The sequence below is a fragment of the Vanacampus margaritifer genome, chromosome 20, assembly GCF_051991255.1.
Source record: "Vanacampus margaritifer isolate UIUO_Vmar chromosome 20, RoL_Vmar_1.0, whole genome shotgun sequence".
Taxonomy (NCBI): domain Eukaryota; kingdom Metazoa; phylum Chordata; class Actinopteri; order Syngnathiformes; family Syngnathidae; genus Vanacampus; species Vanacampus margaritifer.
This window is the reverse complement of record NC_135451.1, coordinates 11,027,162-11,052,446: the sequence shown is the minus strand read 5'-3', so window position 1 is coordinate 11,052,446 and position 25,285 is coordinate 11,027,162. Positions and strand designations below refer to the sequence as shown.

The following is a 25,285-nucleotide window of genomic DNA, read 5'->3' as shown; positions in this document are numbered from 1 at the left end:
AAGACTACAAGGGCCACACAGAACGTATTATTTTAAAGATCCTTTTTTGGCCGACCTGACGTCGAGTCTTTGACTATAAAACGCATAAAAGTTAATTTATGAAAAATAATTTAATTTAAAGCATGAATTTAAAAGTTGCTATCGACCACAACTAAAGTCAACTAAGGCACAAGTATTATTTTTAGAAGGCGACTTTAACTTATACCAAAAATTATTTTCTGATCGGATACTCGCACTTTTACTCAAGTATCGCTTCCACACAAGACTGACATGACACCTTTTTTTTTTTTTTTTTAAACCCACAACTATTTATTTTCCATATAGCTCCGCCCCCTGCCTACGAATTATTTCCGCTTCCGGGTTCTTGTTCTTCGCCACAGAGCTGTGGGAGGAAAGATGGCTGAGGCAGAGCCCGACAGAAGAACCCTACTGTCCGATTTATGTTCGGAATTCTTGAATTTCTCGGCCAAAGACGTCGCATCGGTAAGCGTTTTTACCGGCTTTCGGTTTTTCTGACAGCCAGCCCTGCTGTCATTGTTTCACTCTGAGCTGTTTGACCCGCCTAACGTGTTGTTTGCGGGATTAATCTGCCAATCACTAGGTTACCCGAACGCTAATGCTAATATTAGCTTCTGTATACAACATCTGGATGTCAGCTGAAACCTGTCAAAAACAGCACGTCAGTGTGTCAACCTTAACCTTTTACGTAATCACTAATTCTCGATTGCGCACTCAGGTCTAAACCGTTTAAAACAGCGTAATTAAACGCATTTCGTCTTTTTTAAGCTCAATAAAAACAATGATTGTTTTTTTAAATGTTGTGTCATACCTTATGATTTGTTGCTCTACATAATAACATGTCTTTTACCTTTTCAACCATACTTGCAAGTTGTCGAAACCTTACACGTTAACTCTTTCCAAGTGTCATTAATCACCCGGAAACAGATAACGTTTGAGAACGATATTAAAGAATTAAATGATTAAATGACAGAAATGGGAGTAAGTATAATGGGAGCAAATGTACGTATGGCTAATTCACTTTGACATGGGGGTGTAAATTGAGTGCATGCATGTCAACAATACAATAGAATATGGGGTTGAAATTCAAAGCACCTGCGTTGCTGCTCACCATCTGTAATTTTAAAAATATTTAGTGGTTAGTTAACAAGTTATGTATTGCTTTTGTTTAGCGTGCTGTATGAAAATAGATATCCCGATAGACCACATTTTGTCAAGCCAGAAATGTATAAACTAGGGCAATACCGCAAGTATTTACATTTGCATACTCGCTGATGCATCTTGCAGTTGTGATGGAAAAACACATTTTTAAGGCACAACTCAAATACAACACTTTTTTTTAAGAGAAGCATATTGTCATTTTTAAAAATATGACAAAATGTATCCCAAACGATTCATGTATTAATTCTAAAGAAGAAAACAAATCTAAAGTTCTGAAAAGAAACAATGCTGTATGTACCTGTTTAAAAAAAATCATCCACAGGATTATGTGATACGTTGAACCTAATTCTTAGAACCAGTCTAAGTCAAAGCAAAAATGCAGAAGTGAGAAAACATTTTCTATTCTGCCATCGAGCATCTGATTTTTTGGGACTGGCAGCTCTTTGTCGGCCATATTGTCCGGTACTGAGCTAGTCAGTATGCCACAGAGTCTCAGCGGGTGACACAAACGAAGACCGACAGAGCTGATTAAACTCTGCTGTTGACTTAGTCTCCTTTTGGAAATACTGAACACGTACCTGCAGTTTGGTGCGGCATACAGTAGTACCATTAGTGCTCATGAAGTGACTGGGAGATGAAACTAACACACATTTCTCTTTTTTCTTCCCGTAATTACCACAGTAGAAAAAGTAAATATGCTCAGTAGAGCACATATTGAGTCATTTGTATGAAGTTTACTTTATTTAAATGTACTATAGTAGTGAGCACGTTAATAGTCCTGGCAGTCTTCTTGAGCTATTCTAACATTTTCATGCTAAGCTATATTGTAGTACCTATATTTCGCTGTTCGTTACATTTATGATCGGGAAATATTACTCTATTAGTACCATTAACCTGTGCCACTCTAAAAAAAAAAAATCATTTTCAGCGGTGGTTGGCCGAAGCAAATCTTCAGGTGGAAATCTATCGTCACCTGGCAGAAAATGTACCCAGAATCCTTTGCTTGGGGCCGAGCGGCTGCAGCAGCAGGGAGGAGCAGCGGGAGGAGCAGAGGGAAGAACTGGCATGTCAGCTGCTCCTCTTGGCTCCCTTGGAGTGGCTGCTACTGGGTGAGGATCCAGCCGCAGGCCTCCCTCAGCTGCAGGAAAACAATCAGCCGTCGCCCCTATGTGGACACGTGTTCAAGGTTGGAGAGCCCACTTATTCCTGCAGGTAAGATGCATACAAGTTGTGCCAGTTTCGCTCTGAGGCAACAAACGCATGCCAACACTTCCAGGTGGCACACACACTTGGCATTTAGCCATTAGTTGCGTAGTGTTTAAGGTAACAGCAACATGCTATGAACAAGATACGAACGTACAAGCATTTTTGACATGCTGCAACCACAGTTGACATGGTTGAGATCCAGTTTCACACAGATGTGACATGGGTATGCAGTTTCTGTTTCCAACGTCTTTGTGTAGCACCACTGTGGTTTGTACACTAATAACATGAAGCTAAAAAGAGTGGCGCTGTACAAAGAAGTTTTTTTTTTTTTTTACCCCACCAAAGAGAAACAAATTGTATTCCTTTAAAGCATAACTATTTTTGGGTGTCCGAGTTTCGAGGTTCTACTGTAATTAACTCAGAGGGACAATCGATCAATAATGATTCCTGGTAACGATTCTATGTGTATTTTTGCTTTAGGGACTGTGCAGCTGACCCCACCTGTGTTTTGTGCATGCGGTGTTTCCTGGGCAGCGTTCATAAAGATCATCGGTACAGAGTGAGTACACAAGACTCAGGAAATTGCATGGGAGAATAAGGATATCAAATAATTGCTATATATATATATATATATATATATATATATAAAGAAAATGAAAAAAAAATACACATCTACTCAAAGATATTAAAAATCATATACTGTAAAACATAAAAATATAACCAATAGGCCTACACGTTCGCAAAAAAGGAGTAGGAAGAAGTATACACTTTTTTTTAACTCCTACCCCTATATAACTTAATGAAATATTCTCAAACAATAAGACTCCTTTTTAAACATAAAAATACAACAAAACAAAGCAAATAATCATTCCACGGACACCACAGCACTTTAGTATTTTACGTTTTGTCTGTGGCACTAAAGGCATTAATGATTTTATATTTTAGTTTTTCCTTAAACCCCAATAAGGAAGTACATAGCCTCAGCTCATCATCAAGACTATTCCACAATTTCACACCCAAAACTAAGACACATCTGTATTTTACATTAGTACTCACTTTATGTATTTCATAGTTTAAATACATTTTAAATACAATGAGGTAAACTATTATTTACTACACGAAAAAGTGTTTCCATTGTTTTAAGTACACAATATCCATACATTTCAAGATAACTGATTTTATAAAAAACTTAATAGTTGTTTCCCTGTAACCAACCTTATTTATTATTCAGTTTTCCCCTGTAATTTAACAATTAGGTCTATGATTGTTTTATACACACTACTCCAAATTTCAGCACAATATGACATGAGGTAATAAAAGTGAAAAATACAGTATGTGGAGGCCTTTCTTATTTAGAAAACCCTTGAAAATATGCCCCGTTTATGTTTCATCTCAAACGTATCGACAGAAAGCTACTTGAAGCCTTTTGCAAATTAAACAGGTGTGTCAGCCTTAGCAGCCGCTCGATGTGACACATGACGCCGAGCATCCCGCCGACACACCTGCTGTTCATCTGTTGTGATGATGTCATAGCCTCAAGGTGTGACAGGTACGTGTGTGTGGCAATCGGGAGGACATCACCATGGTTAGGTGAAATTGTCCACCACATATTGTGCCACCTTAAGGTAAATTCCATTTAGGAGGTTAAAGTTGAACCTGCCCGTGACACTCACCCTGCAGCCGACAGCTGCTTGTCTACTGCAGGTGACACAGCTGACTGCATGTGTATGTGCATTTCAGATGACCACGTCCGGTGGCGGGGGGTTCTGTGACTGCGGAGACACTGAAGCCTGGAAGAAGGGCCCTTACTGCCAAAAACATACACTGACCGCCAACAAAGACTCAGAGGAGGTGCGTAAGCTATTCATTTCCCTCGTTATGAAAGCATTCACAAAATGCAGCTCATTGTTTTTAAATAAAAAAAATAAAATCAATATTGAAGGGATATCAGGCCACTTTATAAGAGAAAAACTGAATGAGAATTGGTCCAAAACGGTTGCTGTCAAAGGCCGTAAAAGTGTCCATATTTGATACAGGGATGTGATTTTTCCGCTAATTCGCGGAATTCCGCTTTTTTTTTTATCCCCCCCCCCCCAAAAAAAAATCCGATTTTTTATTTTTTTTATTTTTTTAAGTAGTTCATTGTGTATGCACATGACTCCGACAGATAACATCTTCTGCTATAACAAAGACATTTGTGGTATGCTCTAATATGAGTTACTTTTCATTTGGTCATGATACAATTATTTGTTCATGAAATTTGAACTCTTCAACATTATTTATGTGTTAACTTAGTAATCACATTAGTTAGATATGATGATATTCTCAGTGATAGTTTTTAAAAGCAAAGGCAGTCCAATGTTTTTGAATGTGACTGATTTTGAGTTGACTAAAACTGCCATTTTATATGGGATAGTTCAATATGGACCTAGCTGGGTGCCAGCGGCCCCCAGACCCCCGGCTAAATTTTCAGATAATTTCACTTTGGTCAAATCACATCCCTGTTGATATATTCTTTCAATCAGTTCAATAACTTTGTGCCCACAGGACCCTGCAGCCCAGCTGCCAGCTGATATGGTTGTCCGCAGTTACAGCATTTTTTCCATCATCCTGAAATACGCTGTGGATATGCTTACTTGGACACAAGAGGATCAACTTCCTGCTGGCCTTGAACCACCGTATGTATTTGCCTGACCAGAAATGTGCCTATTCACTTTTTTCCCCGTCTAATGTAAAGATGTCATCATGATGATGACATACTTGCAAGCTAATGTAAGCAGATTTTTATTTTTATGTAGCACAGCACAAAAGGTTACTGAAACGATTAGCTTTATTTTTTACCAACTCTCTTTGTCTGTGTGCAGTGAAAGAGGAGACAACTACTACTGCATGCTATTCAATGACGAAGTCCACACCTATGAACAGGTGATCTACACCCTGCAGAAGGCTGTCAACTGCAGTCAGAAAGAAGCCGTCAGCTTCGCCACCACTGTGGACAGAGACGTCAGTATTGCTTTTGTTTACCTGAGAGCTTCTTGTTCATTGGTAACATGCCCTACAAGTGAAATAAACCCAAATCCCAGCCATGCTCACTGAAGCAATCCCCTTCACTCCCGGATTTTGACTGATTTTGCAAGGCCCACATAATATTGTGTTCTATTGCTATAAAAACATGGAACCTACTAAAAGAAAGATTAGTGTCTTCTTTCATCAGGAAAAAATTATATTTGTATCCGTTTCAGTTTTGCAGCAGTTAGCATGAGAATATAGCTAAGTTTTATCATTATTCACAAACCTGTTGAAAACAATGGGGAAAAGAGCTTGTTGCAACATTGCCCTGGTTGATCTCTTATACTCTTTTGCCACCAGCTGGCCATTTTTTGCAATAACTACCATTGCTTTACCCCATTTCTATCTGTTTCCGTTTTGCAGCAATTAGCGTTAGAATATAGCTAAGTTTCATCATTATTCACAAATCTATTTAGAAATGTGAGTAAAAAGCTTTTTTTCAACATGGCCCCTGGTTGATCTTTTTTGCTCTGCTGGCCGTTTGTGTAATAACTACCATTTCTTCAACCGTTCTTAGCAGTTGAGAGGCTGCATCAAAGCCTTCTGTAGGCTCTAGCATAAAAAAAAAAAAAGTATAATTACGTCTTTGGGACAAGTTGAAACGTTTAAAATAGAATGTATTTATCTGTTTTTGGGAGCAAATGAGTTAATGACAGGGTAGCCTCACAATGTCACAATACAGCAATTGTGACCTAATGTGTATTGGAAGAATACAATAAAAATGATTTGAGCATTTATGTATTTAAAAATGGTGCTGATAATTTAAATGAACTGTACTTTGTGTTCATTTACAGGGCAGGAAGTCCGTTCGATATGGAGACTTTCAGTTGTGTGAACAAGCCAAGACTGTTATAGTGGTAGGTTTCTAGAACTCTTCTCATTTACACATCCTAACCCGACAATAGACCGCTTACTGTAGGGTTCACATTTGAATATTTGCCAATTTTATCCACAGCGGAACACCAGCCGCCAGTCGAAGCCCCTCAGAGTTGAGGTGATGCACTCATCTGTTGTTGCCCATCAATGTTTTGCTCTGAAAGCTCTGAGTTGGTTAGGACAAATCATTCAGTACTCAGGTATGTCTCGATTTGAACACTGTGTGTTTACGCCTGTTCGAAGTAAACATATTTGTTGGTTTGTGTGTGTTTATGTTCTTGTGTCCTTGTTCCAGATGGCTTGAAGAGGGTACTGTGTCAGGTGGGACTTGAGGAAGGCCCAGAAGGAGAAAACTCATCACTTGTCGACCGCTTAATGCTCAACGACTCAAAGATGTGGAAAGGTGTGATTGTATTTTCCACATTGATATTTAACATGTTCTCACTGGGCATTTGGCAATCAATCAGCTGGGAGCCACCTGCTGATGTCGCAGAAACTTGCTCGAGTTATCAATTCTCTCCCAAGTATGGTTTTGATAACTGTTGTTTTTCATCCCCCTGTGAAGGCGCAAGGAACATCTACCACCAGCTGTTGATGAACAGTCTCCTTATGGACTTCAAGTACAAGAAGGTCTTTGCTATCCAGTTTGCCAAGGTAATACATTTCAATTCAAATTTTGATTTCACTCTTTAAAAATTTTTTTTTTTTTTTAAAGGGGACAGAAAGTAAAATTTATGGCATCTGCCACTGATCAACGAAAAATGAATAACAAGCAGTCAAGATGCTTGCAATGTAACAATTCTGCAAAAATAATTCAACAGCATGACGTTGTGCTATATAAATATATATTTCCAGTAATTGTGCTTTTATACATTTTTTTTTTAAAATATAGACAGACTGACATGATTTGGTTGTACAATCCAGATTGTTCCACAAACATTGTTCTTTTTGTTTTGTTCTATAATTAGGTTTAAAAAAAATAATCTGTTCCTCTTAATTTGTACTAGTTTTTCCTTTTTTTAATTTTTTAATTTGATTTGCATGTTAATTGGTAAAATATAATGATTGGCTTTATACCTTATTTTAAGGATAAACTCCATTAATTCATTATATTTTAAAATTTTTTAATTGTATAAATATTGGATTAGTGTGATCTCTGTATCCACATCCGAAAACGACACGAAAAAATATACATAATAATGTAGTGTGAAAACGTATGTGGAAAAACATTTCTCGCATCTCTTTGTGATTTAAGAAAACATTTAACTTGTTTGCAAAAACATCAAGTAAGTGCTTGTCCCCATTTTAGAACTACAGACGCCTCCAGACAGATTTCATGGAAGATGATCATGAGAGGGTGGTGTCAGTGACCTCACTGTCTGTACAGCTGTTCACTGTGCCAACAATGGTGAGTTCTCGCACCCATATTCCTTCTTCAGGGTGCTGGATTTGTGAAATGCTGATTATGTGCACTGTGGAGTAAAGAAAAATATATACAGTATATGCCGTTGGTAGTTTAAAACTGTTGTGCGTGCTCATCCATATATGGAATTGTTGAGCTGCTTATATATTAGAGCCAAGCTGAAATCTTAAAAAATGATCTTTTTTGTTTTATAATTAAAAAAAAGTGTAGTAAGTGTTCTCGCTTCAAGCTGTAAAAAGCTTTTATTTATTTATTTTTTTAACCTATCTAACTGATTGTCTCCTAATCAAGTATAACAAGTGCTTACGTGTTGATATATTTCAGGCCCGTATGTTGATGGTGAAAGAGAACCTGATGACGACCATCATCAGAACGTTTGTAGATCATCTCCGTCACAGAGATCTGCAGGGGCGCTTTCAGTTTGACCGCTACACCGCCCAGCAGGCCTTCAAATTTGGGCGAGTCCAGAGCCTCATCGGAGACCTCAAGTAACAACTATATCATATACATGCCGTTTACTGTATGTGCTCACAATGCATGACTTTGTTATTATCTGTCTGAACTAGATTGTACTATACACTTTTATCAGACACCACTGCAACCGTTTTGCGTGTAACCCAGGTACGTCCTAATAAGCCGACCCTCTGAATGGAGTGATGAGCTCAGGGAGAAGTTTCTAGAAGGTCTGGATGCTTTTCTGGAGCTCCTTAAGTGTATGCAGGTAATTAAGGTATAACTCTGCAGACGCGTGCATGGAATGCAGGAACTAAATTCTCTCTCTCTCTTTTTAGGGCATGGACCCGGTAGTTCGGCAAGTGGGGCAACACATCGAGATGGAGCCCGAGTGGGAGGCGGCATTCACCCTACAGATGAAATTAACGCATATCATATCCATGATCCAGGAGTGGTGCTCAACTGATGTGAGACATTATACAGTATAAGATACACCACATTTACATTTTGACATGTTTGTTGAATTTCCAGCGGTAAGAAAATAATTATTTACAGTGACGTAGACACCACAAATGACTTTACTTGAAAACTATTGAACTTTGTAAAAATAGTTTAAAAGCAAGTTTCTGCGGGGCATGAAATGGATTTTGTGAAAATGAATGGCATGAAATACGATGGGTGGCCGGTTAGCAGTTAGCACCGAGCTAAGTTGCTCCGGCTCTCAACAAGGTCTACACTACACAACTCCTAAAGGTAGCTGGCGTGTTATTCCTAGCACGTTTTTAGGAAAGCTGCGTTGCGCATCTGTAAAAAAAAACTTAACAAAATAAAGCAGACAACGCCGTGCAAAGGATTCACTACAACAATTTTGCATGAATGCATATAATAACAATATCTGTGGTGACTGGTGACTTAATTCACAATGAACAAATTGTGCAAGAGTCCACAAGTTCCTTAATGTTCCAATTGATTTGCTCTTAATTTGAAAAGAAAAAATGTACCATTTCTGTCACCATTGACCAACATAAAAGCAGAAAAATCATTTCAATACAAATCTACATTCAAAACCACATTCAGGGATGTGATTTTTCCGCTAATTCGCGGAATTCCGCTTTTTTTATTCCCCCCCCCCCAAAAAAAAAAAATTCGATATATTTTTTTTTTTTAGTAGTTCATTGTGTATGCACATGACTCCGACAGATAACATCTTCTGCTATAACAAAGACATTTGTGGTATGCTCTAATATGAGTTACTTTTCATTTGGTCATGATATAATTATTTGTTCATGAAATTTGAACTCTTCAACATTATTTATGTGTTAACTTAGTAATCACATTAGTTAGATATGATGATATTCTCAGTGATAGTTTTTAAAAGCAAAGGCAGTCCAATGTTTTTGAATGTGACTGATTTTGAGTTGACTAAAACTGCCATTTTATATGGGATAGTTCAATATACATTGAAAATTTATGCTGTTGTTTTGTCTATTTCTTTGTCATGTGAGTGCATTGAAAGTACTTAAAAACACGGAAAACCCCGTGTCCCCCCACCAGGGTACTGCCCTGGACCTAGCTGGGTGCCAGCGGCCCCCAGACCTCCGGCTAAATTTTCAGATAATTTCACTTTGGTCAAATCACATCCCTGCACATTAAAAAGTGTTACATTAGATATGCTGATATTTGATAGAATATGATTCCCTCAATGTTTTTCTGCATCAGGAGCGTGTGCTGATCGAGGCCTACAGGAATTGTTTGAGTGCAGTCAGTCAGTGTCACAGCGGCCTTCCGGATGGTGAACAGCCAATAAGCTTGAGTCTGGCTGGCCACTGCGTGGAGACATTTCTGTACCAAGTGTCTCAGGACAAAGTGTCCATCCACCTGCCTGTCTGCAGGCTACTTGCAGGTAAATGCACGCATGACTCATAACTTGACTTCATAAATCTATCTCAGTGTTGTTTTCCCTTAGTGGGGCACACACTAAAATGCAATTAATTGATACAGGACTTCTCCTTTTTTTTTTAGTATAAAGCTTGATGGGACAGTGGACAATAAAACGTTTTCCCCAAATTGCTCCATGAAACCTGCACATAGTATTTTCCCTTCAATATTTTACATATAAGGTTGCACCATCCTTCCAGGTCTCCATGTTCTCCTCAGCAGGACAGAAGTTGCGGCTCGCCTCCCTGAACAACTCCCGTTGGTTAGTAACTATTATTGCAATTATTTTTGGAGTTAATGAGTGAGACGGGGAGGCCAAAACTTCCGACTGTTAACTTGATCACGTGCTGCCCTCAGCTTGAAATCACTGTTGGTGCCTTTTTGCTCACAGGGGGAACTCAGCCCACCACTTTTGATCGAACTCCCCCTGCGATGTTTGGTGCTCTGTGCGCAAGTGCTGGCTGGGATGTGGAGAAGGAACGGCTTCTCTCTTATAAATCAGGTGAGCTGAAATGATACCTCCAGTACTGGTTCGAACGTTTATGCTTTTGTGGGAGGCAGCTGGCGAGAAATGAAACTTAAGTAATACTGCTTTTTGGTTTCAGATTTATTATTACCACAATGTGAAGTGCAGAGTGGAGATGTTCGACAAAGATATTATCATGCTTCAGGTACAGACACACTGACAGGCACAGAATTCTGCCTTTTTGCTATTTTCTTAGTTGATGTCTGTTTTCTCAGGCTGGTGCCTCTATGATGGATCCAAACCACTTCCTGATGATCGTTCTTAGTCGTTTTGAACTTTTCCACATTTTTAGGTTCGCAGACTGCCGAAAGAGATACAGACCGACCAATAAGGTTAGTTTGGGATGCGGACACTGTTATTGTAATGTTTTCTAATGCTTACCATTTATTTTTCCCGCTTGCTATCCAGGATTTGGTCCAGCAGAATAACACCTTGATTGAAGAGATGCTACACTTAATCATCACTGTGATTGGTGTGTCTTTTTTTGTTTCATTTTTAAACTATATTTATTTTATTCATGTTTGTACCTCAGAATAGCAATTGAGAATTTTGGTCTCGTGTTGTTCAGGTGAACGTTACGTAGCTGGTGTTGGCCAGGTGGAGCCGTTTGACGAGGTCCGAAGGGAGATCATCCACCAGTTGTCAATCAGACCTATGGCTCATAGTGAGCTGGTGAAGGCTCTGCCAGAAAATGTAAGACACCTCCATTTTTGTCCCTGTTGCTGTTTAACAGATTGTGGCTCTTTCTGTAAATTTGAACGTATTCGCCCTTTCTATAAACAGGGAAGCAAGGAGACTGGTCTAGAGCGTGTCATTGACAGTGTTGCTTCGTTCAAGTTAGTGTTTATTTGTTTTCATTTGGAATGAACCCCCGTGGAGATTAAATGCACTCCAGTGTTTTAAAAACATCTCAATTTACAGGAAGCCAGGTGTGACAGGCCGTGGTCTTTATGAACTGCGTCCTGAGTGGAACAAGCACTTCAACCTTTACTTCTACCACTACAGCAGAGCCGATCAGTCCAAAGTACACAAATATCGAACACTATCTTCCATTCTTTTATTGGGTGGTTATACTGCATTGTTTTGACAACGCGGGATGTGTGCGCAGGCCGAGGAGGCTCAGAGGAAGCAGAGGAGGCAGAGCGGAGAGGAGCCAGGTGAAAATTAGCAGGAAATACACTTGTTTTGTCAATATCAATTAAATCCAAAAAGGAAACATAGATGGTAATAAAATCAGTGTGTCAGAGAAAATATGACACATTTACAGTCAGTAGACTTCATCCGCATCGAAAGGTTTCCAGTTTGTCCACGTAAACACAGCAGTGTTTTAACATATGTTTGTTTGCCACGCAGCACTTGCCCCACCAGTCCCTCCCTCCTTGTGTCCCCTGTTTGCGAGCCTGGTGAACCTTCTGCAGTGTGATGTGCTGCTGGCTGTGAAGGGTGCTGTGCTGCAGTGGGCTATGGAGCCGCGAGGAGGAGGCTGGACAGAGTCCATGTTGCAGAGGGTGAGAGAACGGGGAACTTTTGATGCAAATTGGTCTCCATCTTAACTCATTCGCTCTCAGCCATTTTCACTGAAGCAACCCCCTTCGCTCCCGGCTGTTTTACTGGATTTTGACAGATTTTGCAAGGCTCACAGAATATTGGTGATCTATTGCTATAAAAACCTGTAACCTACCAAAAGAAAGATTAGTGTCTTCTTTCATCAGGAAAAAAGTATATTTGTATCGGTTTCCGTTTTGCAGCAATTAGCGTTAGAATATAGCTAAGTTTCATCATTATTCGCAAACCTGTTGAAAACAATGGGGAAAAGAGCTTGTTGCAACATGGCCCTGGTTGATCTCTTATACTCTTTAGCCACCAACTGGCCATTTTTTGTAATATCTACCATTGCTTTAACCCATTAAGGCCTAAAGCGCCTGACAAAACATGCTTCTAAAACCTATGGGTGACTTTAAAGTCACCCCCGAAAACATGAAGTTTTCCCTAGAAATTCAACAATATTAAAAATAATTGATATCTCAGCTCCTGTAGCAGATAGAAACATAATTCCCCAAAACATTTTAGAGCTTACACCTGTGACGTTCACACAAAACTAACCTTATTATTATAAACCTATAATATATATATTTTTAAAATCAACAAACAAAATGGCAATGCAATATTTAAGAGAACGTGGGAGCAAACAAGTTCATCATAATCGTAGTCGTGTATGGCTTCATACAATCCCATTTTTACTGTTATAATACATTGGTAAACAATTTTTTGTTTAGTTAAATAGGTTTACAGACCAGAGAAGAACAAACCTATAAACCTGAGGAACTAAAAAAAGTCTTGTATATGCTTGTCTGATCACTGTAGGTGCTCCATTTGGTAGGCATGGCTCTGCTGGAAGAGCAGCAACAGCTAGAAAACAGCCACGGCGAGGATGACATCACGTTTGTCTATACGGCCAAAATCACACGTCCGTACACACAACAATGCACACAAACATATTGACTTCTTTATCGCGGCCATGGAATGCAATGTGTGTGTTTATTTTTAGGTCCAGGCGATGCTCCTAGTACTTCAGGAAGTGTTCTTGCTTTGCTAGAGAGTCTCCAGAATGCTCCTCACTTAGAGGTGCACAAAGACATGATCACCTGGATTCTAAAGGTGCGATAATGTTGACGGTTTATTTTGGCCCACACATATGTATGTTGTTATCAAAATGTTGTCATCTTCTTCTTTTTTTTTTTTTTTTACATCCCATAATTGTTTCAAATTGTATTTCCTGTACAGATGGTGGCAAACATCAAAACTATTAGAGAACGATCATCCTCAACCTCCACCGTTACCGTCAGCCAAGGACATGGACTGGAAGAGGTCAGGCTTAAGCTGTTTTAACTATTGAAGTGGATGTGTCTCGGAATTTTAAGTCTAAATCTTACCTTCGACAGCATGACGGTGTCATTTTTTAGGACATATTTAGATATTTTGCTTGCTATTTTTCAGCATAACCGGTTCAGTATAATCACGCCTCTCCCCGTGTGGTTGCCACGCCCTTCTCGTTCTAAGCACCGCCCACAAATATCACACTCTTTATAGTACAGTACGCTCGTTTTCTCGGGTTTGGAGGTGCTTGGAGAGCAGAAAGACCTAGAATTTCTCATAGAGGGGCAAATGGAGGAAAAAAACACTTGGGTGATGTTTTTGGTGAGGAATTAGCATTTTAACATGTGGACAGTATTTTATTTTGAAATGGCTTGGTCAGAACCAACAAAAAGCCAAAAAAATGGTCACAATAACGCCTAGGGGTTAACATGGCTAAAAGCTCCAAAACTTGATTTTGTCACGTTTTTTAAAATACGCGTGATAGTTGATGAGTGTTTGCTGTCTTCCCGCAGACGATACGGGACAAAGACAAGGCCGAGAGGAAGAGGAAAGCGGAGATGGCGCGGCTACGTAGAGAAAAAATCATGGCTCAGATGTCCGAGATGCAGAAACACTTCATCAATGAGAACAAAGAACTTTTCCAGCAAAGTTTAGAAGAGCTTGAGGCGTCCACGTCTGCCGATTCGGAGCACAGGTACATCCACAGAGGAGCCCCGTTAACTTTGTGCACCCGTTAACCATCGCTTACCTTTTGCAGTCCCTCCGGTTCGGAGCCACCCTGCGTCTCTCAGGTCTGCGTTGGCCCCTCAAGGCTTGCCTCAGGAGCCGAGCGGCGTCAGCTCGTCACTTGCATCCTGTGTCAGGAAGAGCAGGAGGTCAAATGTCACGGCAGGGCAATGGTGTTGGCAGCTTTTGTCCAGAGGTCCACCGTTTTGTCCAAAGAACGCTGCCGCGCTTTGCCCAATGCAGGTGTGATTGATTTTTCTTTTTTCCCCCAGACAGATGCATACTCAATCAGTGTTCAAAATTGATGATTTATTTATTTATTTTTAGAACGTCATGACCCTTTATTCATTCATCCTGACCTTTCCATGGGTATTCACACCACCAGCTGTGGACACATCATGCATGCCACCTGCTGGCAGAGGTGAGAGCCTAAAGGGTTGGGACGGACTTGAATAACTCATTCACTCCCAGCCATTTTCACTGAAGCAACCCCCTTCCCTCTCGGCTCTTTTTCTGGATTTTGACTGATTTTGCAAGGCCCACAGAATATCGTGTTCTACTGCTATAAAAACATGGAACCTACTAAAAGAAAGACTAGAGTCTCTTCTTGCATCAGGGAAAAAAAAGTATGTTTGCATATGTTTCAATTTTGCAGCAATTAGCATTAGAATATTGCTAAATTTCATAATTATTCACAAATGTTCAAAACGCTGGGGAAAAGAGCTTTTTTCAACATGGCCCTGGTTGATCTCTTATACCCTGCTGCCACCTGCTGGCCGTTTTTGTAATAACTATCATTGCTTTAAGCATTCTCTTCAGTTCAGAGGCTGCATCAAAGCCTGTATGCTCTAGCAAAAAAAAAAAAAAAAAAAAGTATAAATACGTTTTTGGGACCATGGCAATATTTAAAATACTTTTTTTTTTTTTTACGTTTTTGGGAACAAATGAGTTAATGTAGCGACCCTCAGTATTTTGCACATGGCTCTATACTTAACTCCCCAGCCCCCCGTACCCCTCATGACCTAAATGTTAACAGTCTCTCACTCTTTTTATTTAGGTACTTTGAGGCAGTGCAGTTGAAGGAGCAGAGACGGCAGCAGCGTTTGCGAGGTCACACCAGCTATGATGTGGAGAATGGAGAGTTTCTTTGTCCTCTGTGCGAGTGTCTTAGCAACACCGTTATCCCTCTGCTGCCTCATACACAAACACCTGACCGACGGTATGTGTATGCACGTTACGTGTTAGTTGTGTAGTAAACATTTTCATAGTCTGATATATGGTAGTTTTCATAGTAGAGATAGACAAATATGTTTTTTTTTTCCAGGGCCGACGCCGACTATTAGTAATCAAGGACGGCGAGAGCCAATATTCATTTTCACTAAAAGAGAAAATATTGGCATCAAATATTTAAAAAATACAAACTGCAGCTCTTATTCATTTTTTTAAAGCATTTTATTGAACAACGCTTTAAAAAAAAAAAAATCTTAATCAATAGACATCTTTGTTTTAAAAATCTAACAAAAAGTTCAGGGATCTTCCAGAGGCAGTAGCAAGTTTAATTTCAATTTAATTAAAATTTTACTTTTCTTCATTTTAATTTCAAACAAAAACACAAGGTGCAGAGAGTTCCCAAGGTCAGAAGCATCTATGAAAATGTAATAATTAGTTCCCTGATTTTTTTCATTCTTTCTCCTTAACACTTTTTTAAATGTATCTATTATTGGCGGCTGGGTGGTATGGCCAAAAATAAAATCTTTATTTTTTTATTTTATTTTTTACAGACATTCAGGACGATTACGATTTTAATCTATTAAACCCAACCAACATTTATTTAAAGGTTTCATTTTTTCAAAAATAATTCCTGTGCAAAATGTTCAGACAACAATAATTTGTACTGATTCTAAATGAGTTTTAACATAACCTTAACATTCATAGTTTTTTCTTAAATGCCACAATAAGTAATTGGTAGCCCCCTGAAATAGATGTTCCATTTGTCTTACAGTGCCGACCACCCCAGTCTTGCTGTTTGGCTGAAAAAAACCAATGAGGAGATTGCCGCGCTGCACTATGCCCATAGAAAGCCTTCAAGTGGTCAGTCGTGTCATGGAGTCACGCCAAAGCTATTACTGGATCTGCATTGACGTCTGTGTTGATTTCCTTCTCAGATGCAGCAGAAGAGGTGGAACCTCCAATTCCTGAAGGGTTCAGACTTGATTTCACTCCACTGTGAGTTACCACCATTCTGTCTTCACTGATCAATAGTCTTGCCAGCTTTATGTGAACAAATTGACTTCCATTATCGAATCAGCTGCATGTTAATGTCATTCCCGATTCCATTCTCTCCGTTAGGAACCCCTTTTCCACCAGCATCATCGAGATGATAACCACGTTCAGTATGTCAACCTACAAGGTGGGACTGAAAGCCAACCCGAATGAGCAGGACCACAGAGTCCCTGTGCTGAGTTGGTCCTCTTGCGCTTACACCATTCAAGCAATAGGTACACACACACACTCAATAAATCCGATCCAATGTACACATTCACGTTCCAGTGTCATTACAAATATGCATCTGCTTACAGAGCGTCTCCTGACGGACGAGGAAAAGCCTTTATTTGGAAGTTTACCTTGCAGACAGGTAATGGTAGCTCTTAAATGACAATTTATGATCCATAGCTTTTATATTGATCACTATTGAGCTGTGCTAACAGCACCTTGTAGAGGACATTCATTCAGCCACACTCAGGTGAACTTCAAAATGTATTCATGAACTCCAACAAAACAGAGCAGCAACTAGAGAAAAACAGGGATTTGCTTGAAAGAAGTTGGTCTTGATTAGGGCCGCACCGATATTTGGCACAAAAAACAACAGATTATCGATTAATCAGCTGATTATTTAATGCATAAAAGTATTTACCCTCACTCAATTCCTTTTCAATGGGTGTCACTTACGCGCAAACTTTCATTATTAAGATTATCAGAAAAACAGTAAGATAAATACTGACTCTTCCTGTGCGTTTTGGCCTCCTGGGGGCAGTATGGTGCCGTGCATCCATGGTATACACACTTAAAGTGAGTACAGAAAAAAGTTCCTGGACTGGACTCCGATTGAATTCTATTAAAATAACAAATTTTCACACATTGGGAAAAATGTGTGCCTTTTTGCAGCGTTATCTTACTTGCGTTTGTGTTCCCACAGCATTTGTGTGTGAATATTCGTTATTTGAAGTAAAAACACTCCCAAAGTCGATGCTAACTTTCTGTTAGCATTTAAATGGGATCCTCCCTTCACTTTTAGCATTAGTGCTAGGCTAGTGATGATTTGTATTTAAATATACAATGGATGTAATTCTTATCGCCGTGTGTTTTAGTTTTACAGTTAACTCCAGCTTGGTTGTCATCAAACAGCTTAAAGGATGCTTAGGGACAGCAGAATAACCACAATAACATACGCTACAGACTTGCTAGTAGCTAATGCTACGCAAACAAAATGGTGCATTCAGAGTATGTCCATAGCGTCGGAAACTTCGGTTTACTTCGATGACAACATTTTAAGAGGAAAATAATCGGCCATTTGGCCCAATTGGCTGATGGTTGAAGGGTCATTTTTGTCTTGATACCTCTTATCTGCTCTGCAGTTTTTATTTGATCCAATTTGATTGAAGCACGTTTGCGAGACGATTACATCATAACTGTGTATTTGTTACAGGATGACTGCTTGAGCTCCATCACCAGGTTCAGTTCAGCTTGCTGGACATCAGCGTCATTGCATGCGGTCCACACATTCTTCATCAGATTGTTTGCAGGTAAACACACCTTATCTGACTGCACGGGTTCGAAAAACACATTACAATGTCACTTACAGGGGAGAAAAAAAGTACCAGAGTCATGTGTGTGTCTTTTGTAGCTCTGGTTCCAGACTCTCAGGTAGAAAACACTCCAAGCATCCTGGATATTGACATGTTCCACCTTTTGGTGAGTTGAATCAAAATACGTCCACTTTAAGTCCATTTAACTCATTCACTCCCTGCCATTTTCACCAAAGCAACCCCCTTCGCTCCCGATTCATGTTCAAGATCTTTACACTTGAAATGTTTTTTTTAATGTGTTTTACAGGTTTACAGCGTCTTGTCCTACACGTCCGTTCACAGTCTGCACCAGTCGGGACGGCATGCGATCGACTCGGCTCACATCCACCTCCTTCACCTCATCACGGTTGCGCACCTGGTCCAGGTCCTGCTCACGTCAAATATGGGTAACGGCGCACCCTCATAAAACAGCAAGTGTTTTCAAATCACGTTTTGCATCCATGTTGACCTTTTGGTTTGTGTCTCGTAGAGGAGTTGTGTATGGAGCAGGACAGCAAGGGATCAGAGGAGGAGGAGCTCACGAGTCAGCTGTATAACATGCTGAGGAAACACCTGGGCAGGTGAGGTTGGAAATTTGGCGAATAATAATAATAATCATGCGCGGTGAACCCCAGCTATATCGTGGATTTTTTTTTAAGGGTTTTTACGCAGGGTTTCCACGGGTCATTAAAAAGTGGATTTTGCGAAAATTAAGGTTTTAAATGGCATTAAAAAGCACTAAAAATGATGTCCAGCAGCATTCATTTGATATATTTGTGGAGACTGGCGGGAAGCTGCAATTAACAATGAACAAGATTGGCTGGAGTCCACAAGTTCCATTTTTAAATTAATTTGCTCTTAATTTGAAAGAAAAACATATTTGTCCTGTCACCAACGTCCAACATGAAACACCAATGCCACCTAGTAGCAGAAAAAAAAATCAAAATGAGTTACAAACATAATATAAACAACTTTTATGTAAATTAACAGGAGTATGAAAAACTTGAAGAATTTTTTTTTTATTGTACTTGTAGAATAAATAAAAAAATATTAATTTGTGAATAGTCACAATTAACAGGAAATCATGCCATTATAATGAAAGTTTTTGAATGACAGTATATATCGTTGGCGTCAAAACCTTGTACCGTCGAAATCATCACCAAAAACGGCACGTTTGTTCAACCATTAAAATTGCATCGTCAAAGAGAGCAAGCCATTTTCAACACTTTAGATTGGTCAAAAATTTGTAGAAATGACACACAAAGTTAGCCCTACTGGTAATGATAAACTGGATTTCATTAAATTGTAGCTCTAAATGTTACTTTCTCTGTGTGTTTAGTGTTTTACCGGAAGTGGGATCCTGGCAGCTGTGGCGTTGTGTGAAAGCTGGCGTCTCGCCGTTCCTGCGTTGCACCGCACTCTTCTTTCACTACCTTAATTCAACAGCACCACCAACTGACCTCCTGGGTAATAACACTAAAATAGATTTGGACTTGTGTCACCGTTCTATGAAAATGGGCCAGGTAGTGTACTGACGAGTCACCAGCCAATCGCAAGGGTTATTATCACGAAAAAGCATTTACACTCACATTTACACATGGATCATTTATAGGTGTTTATAGTTTATTTGTATTGGTATGGATGGATGATGATGCTGTGTTTGTGTGTGTTATGTAGGTACAGGACCTGGCCAGTGGGAGGCACTGTGTAGCTACCTCAGTCTGCCCTCCAACCTGCTGCAGCTCTATCAGAGCCAACAAACACTGTTGGAGCCACTCGTACACAGGTAGCGCTTAATATCCATTATTATTATTATTATTATTATTGTGAGATTTTCTAATAAAACATATTCAGTGCCCTTCCCCCCTCTTTTTTTTAACCTAAACCTTCAAACTAAATCTAAAATATCAAGCTAAACAAAAAACCAAAGTGTCTTTACTTTACAGCTGTCGTTTTATTATTTTGTTATAAAATCGAATGACGTTTAACGTGCGTGTGTGTGCAGTTGGTGTTGCCATCCATCCGTCAGACAGACTCTGCAAGAGGGCGGAGTCAACAAGTTCCCGCGAGAGTCAAACCGACTGATCGACCTGCCGGAAGATTACAGCGTCCTCATTAACCAGGCGTCGAGCTTTACGTCAGTACGCAGGATTTGCATATTCATACATGCAGATGGAAACGTGTTCGTTAGGTTTTCTTGCATGCCCGGCTTGTCCAGGTGCCCTCGGTCGGGAGGAGACAAATCGCGCGCTCCCACCCTGTGTCTGGTGTGCGGCGCCATGCTGTGCTCGCAGAGTTACTGCTGTCAAACCGAAGTGGACGGCGAGGACGTCGGCGCCTGCACCGCCCACACCTTCACCTGCGGCGCGGGCCTCGGCCTCTTCCTCAGGTACCAGCACTGTTGACTTTTTGGTCCACGTGGAGGAAATATATAACGGGATGTCTATGTGTTTACGTCCAGGGTTCGAGAGAGTCAGGTGTTGTTTGTGGCAGGTAAAACAAAGGGCTGCTTCTATCCTCCCCCGTACCTGGACGACTACGGCGAGACGGATCAGGGCCTCAAGTAAGCTTTAACAGAGCATTTATTTAAAATCCTTGAGCTCCAACTTAGGCTTGACTCATACCTGCTTTGTCCTTACTTATAAGACAATGCAGCACATTAGTAGAATGACATACTAGTATACAATTAAACCTTACTAGTACCTTACTAGTAAACTGCTGTGCTACACTAGAACTACTACTACTACTACTACACCATTACACCTTCTTTAGGCCAATGAACTTTGTTGAAGTCATGGGAGAAGTTTCATTTAATCAGGTTACAACCTTGTCTTTTATTTAAAAAAAAAAATAAATAAAAAAAAAAAAAAAATAAATAAATATATATATATATATATATATATATATATATATATATATATATATATATATATATAATTTTAACTACTTAAGTTAATAACTTAAACATTCTAAGACTACCTAACAAATTAAAACCTTTTTTAAAAAAACAAACTAAATAATAAATGAATAAATAATAATAAAACTAAATATTAAAACTAATAATTAAAATAAAGTATAGCATTAAAAAACTAAAACTAATATTAAAACTAATAACTACAATAAATTATACCATTAAAAAAACAAAAATAATAACTAAAATAAATTAAAGCATTTTAAAATACTGAAACTAAACTAAAGCATTAAACCCCCCCACTAAAATTTATACTAAAACTAATCACTAAACTAAAGCATTCACTCCTCAAAAAAACTAATACTTAAGGTAATAACTAAACTAAATTAAAGTGTTGAAAAACACACTAAGACTAACTAAAATAAATTGAAACATAAAAAAAAAAAAAATTAAACCTAATAACTAAAATAAATTACATCATTAAAAAAAAACTAATAACTAAAATAAAGCATTTTAAAATACTGAAACTAAACCAAAGCATAAAAAATAATAATACTAAAACTAATGACTAAACTAAAACTAATACTGAAACTTGTAGCTATTTTTGCTTTAAAAACTACACTACTTAAAACAAAGTGAAATTAAAAAAAGAAAAGGCAAATAAAAAAAGGAAAGTCAAAAGGAAATCAAAACTATCCAGAAAAACGCAAAAGCTGTCCAACCCTTGTGGATTTTTGACATGTCGTGTGCGTCCGTCTGTTCCAGGCGGGGAAACCCCCTCCATCTCTGCGTGGAGCGTTACAGGAAGATCCAACGCTTGTGGCGGCAGCACGGCATCGCTGAGGTCATAGGTCACGCTCAAGAGGCCAATCAGACGCTGGTGGCCATCGACTGGCAGCACCTGTGATGTCAAGTCAATGCCTCGTGATTGGATACCACAAGTGGCCGACTCCCTTTTTTTTTTTCCATGGTAATTCAGCTTGCTGCCGCTCAGCAATCACCTCGGAGCAGCTTTCAGGGATTTTGTTGTTGTTGTTGTTTCCACTTATTAGAGGCAAAAAAAAAGTATCTCTTTTTCTCTTAAATGCATCGGCCTATGATGGTTATTAGTCTGCATTAGGGCTGGGTATCAATTCTAATTTCCTCAATAGATTCACAAGAGTTCAGTTTGATTCGATTCACTCATTCATTCTGTTATTGATTAATTATGGAACATCAATTCTTCTTAAATATCAACGACACGATAAAAACTCCACAAACATTCAATTTCAAATAAAATTTTACGGAGGCAGTAACTAGGTTAAATGATTTAGTTTATTAATGAAAGTAACACGTATTATAATCACTTCAGTGCTACACAAACATTGACATCAGCAAGGATGATATGAAAATAGTTTCATAATTTTAATTCAATAATTGTAAATATAAATTAGAAAGATTCTGACTGCAAAAAGTCAAGTCTTTCATAAATCAGGGATGTGATTTGACCAAAGTGAAATTATCTGAAAATTTAGCCGGGGGTCTGGGGGCCGCCGGCTAAACCCGAGCTCATGGGTTTTCCGTGTTTTTAAGTACTTTCAATGCACTCACATGACAAAGAAATAGACAAAACAACAGCATAAATTTTCAATGTATATTGAACTATCCCATATAAAATGGCAGTTTTAGTCAACTCAAAATCAGTCACATTCAAAAACATTGGACTGCCTTTGCTTTTAAAAACTATCACTGAGAATATCATCATATCTAACTAATGTGATTACTAAGTTAACACATAAATAATGTTGAAGAGTTCAAATTTCATGAACAAATAATTGTATCATGACCAAATGAAAAGTAACTCATATTAGAGCATACCACAAATGTCTTTGTTATAGCAGAAGATGTTATCTGTCGGAGTCATGTGCATACACAATGAAATACAAAAAAAAATAAAAATAAAATAAAAAATCGGATTTTTTTTTTTTGGGGGGGAGATAAAAAAAGTGGAATTCCGCGAATTAGCGGAAAAATCACATCCCTGATAAATGTAAGAAATACTTTTAAATTCATGTGGACAGGAAATTTCAAGACAAGAGTAAGATAATAAAAAAATCAGCCTTTAAAATTCTATTTTCTTATGGATTTATGGGAAAAAGAGATTCAAAATAATCAATTCATGGTTTTATGAATAATCGGGCTAGAAAAGGAAAATGTATTCGTTTTTTTGTTTGTTTGTTTTTTACCCAGCCCTAGCTTGCATCTGATTGGCTCTGAGATTGCTCAGTGAGATGACGTCTGACTTTGAAAGCCTTCAACTTTCAGACTGAAAATGTGAACAAACAAGTAGCAGCAGATTCAGTTTTGGTTTGTATTTTTTGGTCTTATGAGACCAATTTTGGGCTATGTGTCACTTTTACAACCTATCGTCACATATCATCCATCAGCAGCAGCATGTTTTTTTTCCGCCTTGTGCGTTTGCTTGCCGAGTGAGCCGTGCGGTGTGACCTCTTTTACAGTGCTGAATGCTTCCTCTTTTCCAAGGCTTGAGACTTTTGTGATTTGTGCATTTTTTTGAAAAGCGAAAAGCTGCGTTTGATTTGTTGCATTCTTCTCATTTCTTGTAAAAAAAAAAAATATATTTCAGAATGTGATGGATTTTTGGGGGGGTCGTTTCTTTGCAACCCTGGTCCTCAAGGCAGGCACACTATACAGCCTGTTTTCCATGTCTCCCTATTCCCAACACAGGTGATTCCAATGACAGCTCATCAGCAAGTTCTGGAGAAGCCTGATAACGATCCTCAGCTGCGTCGGAATCGGGAGACATGGAAAAAAAAGGGAAAAAAAGAGGCTGAATAGTGTCCCCCGAGGACCAGGCTTGAGAAACACGGGCCGAGTCGCTGTGGCTTCATTTATCAACTCGGACTTGTCAATATGTGAATTATTGTACAAATTAGGATATTATGTACAAAATTGTATAAGAATAGCAAACAATAAAAACTTGAAAACAGCTGGAGTCTTTTTAACGCCTATCTAATTGCATGCTTTTTAATGCAATTTAAAACTAATTTAACTTGCACTTAATCCTAAATTAATTGCATATTATATTTATTCCAAACATAAAATAAATGATCTTTTCCACCTAAGTTTTTCATACTCTTAACATAAAAGAAGATACATTTTACAAAGGTATGCCACTAGGTGGCATGAAGTGTTTCGTGTAGGATGTTGGTGACAGTTTTCAAATTCAGAGCAATTGGTAATGAAATATGAAGACATTATGGACTCCCGTCCATTTTGTTCATTGTAAAATACAACTGGTAACCAGTCCCCACAAAACCATATTATATCACATTTATTATTGGCTGGGTTCGTACCCATGCCTACGGTGCGGCAGCTCAACTCTTGCCATTCAACGAAAGTTCTGGGCCACCGTCAGCCAGTGAGCGGTTTGCCAGCCACGGTAAACGTTGCAGTGCACTTCAATTTGCCGCACAACGAAAAAACGGACAATTTCAAACCCGCCCGGACTGAATGTAATAAAGTGAATATCTCCCAGTAAAACAGCCCAATTGCTCATAAAATCAAGCTAGCAATAGCAATGGCAAACGCCATGTCAAGTGAAACAGCCAGTTAATCGAAGCACATCCACAAAGCCAATCTTTCCTTTTGCACCATTCTTTGTGAAAAGTACGAATAATTATTTGTCCCTTACTTTGCTGAAGATCCTGTAGATAAGGCGTTGGTCTCCTATCCTTCAAAAGATGGCGTTTTCCCTCAAAAGAAAGACGTGAAAATTGTTTTATATTCTCCAGAGTGGCGTCATTTTACCGCTTTGCGGTGCACTAAGTGTGTTTTGAATTCACGAATGCACTGTGCGAACGTAAGCGTAAAGGACTTTTCTACTGGGAAACTGACTACGCATGCGCGAACACTGGGAAAAGCGCAGTAGCGGTGGGCTTTCAGGAGCATAATTTTTGCAGCATTTTTGCCTGCAGGCCAGACGAAGTAATGAGTCATTTTTAATTGAGGTGTGAAAAACACCAAATGTTGTTACTTTTAAACCTATAGGTAGTGTACGCTTTCTGAAATGAAATAAATAATTAAAATAAATAGAAAAAGGCAAACGGTTTCAACTTTCATTTCAGCCAGGCAGTGCCTACCTTGCCTAGCTGGCCGCACGTCACTGGTTGATTGCTCCATTTCTACCGCCGCGCAAAAGCTACGCACACCTTTAGTGGATCTGGCTCTTTGTTTTGGATCGTTAAGCCTCAAAG

The 25,285-nt window shown here is 39.0% G+C and overlaps 1 protein-coding gene and 1 long non-coding RNA gene across 3 annotated transcripts; one reads left to right on the top strand and one right to left on the bottom strand.

The window, feature by feature from the left end:
* The first annotated feature begins 372 nt into the window (after positions 1–372).
* Positions 373–24,018, top strand: ubr2 (ubiquitin protein ligase E3 component n-recognin 2). 2 transcript variants are annotated; one of them, XM_077554451.1, is made up of 46 exons: positions 373–483; positions 2,108–2,391; positions 2,866–2,944; positions 4,126–4,236; positions 4,933–5,063; positions 5,250–5,388; positions 6,249–6,311; positions 6,410–6,530; positions 6,626–6,733; positions 6,896–6,984; positions 7,640–7,738; positions 8,078–8,241; positions 8,375–8,474; positions 8,545–8,673; positions 9,926–10,109; positions 10,345–10,406; positions 10,536–10,646; positions 10,750–10,815; positions 10,886–11,002; positions 11,079–11,142; positions 11,239–11,363; positions 11,454–11,506; positions 11,592–11,694; positions 11,779–11,827; positions 12,024–12,178; positions 13,035–13,137; positions 13,219–13,328; positions 13,455–13,538; positions 14,060–14,241; positions 14,305–14,516; positions 14,601–14,694; positions 15,331–15,492; positions 16,276–16,364; positions 16,439–16,499; positions 16,623–16,771; positions 16,853–16,908; positions 17,980–18,076; positions 18,178–18,245; positions 18,387–18,525; positions 18,609–18,699; positions 19,458–19,585; positions 19,796–19,904; positions 20,124–20,255; positions 20,337–20,507; positions 20,580–20,681; positions 21,795–24,018. In XM_077554451.1, the coding sequence occupies exons 1-46, from the start codon at positions 397–399 to the stop codon at positions 21,934–21,936; spliced, it is 5,274 nt and encodes a 1,757-aa protein (XP_077410577.1). In that variant the 5' UTR covers positions 373–396; the 3' UTR covers positions 21,937–24,018. The 2 variants fall into 2 exon arrangements, with proteins under 2 accessions (XP_077410577.1, XP_077410578.1); XM_077554452.1 differs by lacking the exons at positions 10,536–10,646; positions 10,750–10,815; positions 10,886–11,002; ... (25 more) ...; positions 20,580–20,681; positions 21,795–24,018 and having other exon boundaries at positions 10,229–10,372.
* LOC144040334 (uncharacterized) lies at positions 10,753–24,862 on the bottom strand. Its single transcript, XR_013289699.1, has 4 exons — positions 24,724–24,862; positions 14,296–14,401; positions 11,052–11,101; positions 10,753–10,971 (listed from the first exon to the last, which is right to left on the bottom strand). It is a non-coding gene; the product is annotated as an uncharacterized LOC144040334 (long non-coding RNA).
* Between the last annotated feature and the right edge of the window lie 423 nt (positions 24,863–25,285).

What these genes read in the sequence shown, in the direction of transcription:
- ubr2 (XM_077554451.1), top strand. Translation starts at nt 397, where the DNA reads ATGGCTGAGGCAGAGCCCGACAGAAGAACCCTACTGTCCGATTTATGT. An exon ending in TCCCTGAACAACTCCCGTTG is followed by an intron (nt 10,407 to 10,535) that starts GTTAGTAACTAT and finishes TTTTGCTCACAG; the next exon opens with GGGGAACTCAGCCCACCACT. An exon ending in CCTGCTCACGTCAAATATGG is followed by an intron (nt 18,526 to 18,608) that starts GTAACGGCGCAC and finishes TGTGTCTCGTAG; the next exon opens with AGGAGTTGTGTATGGAGCAG.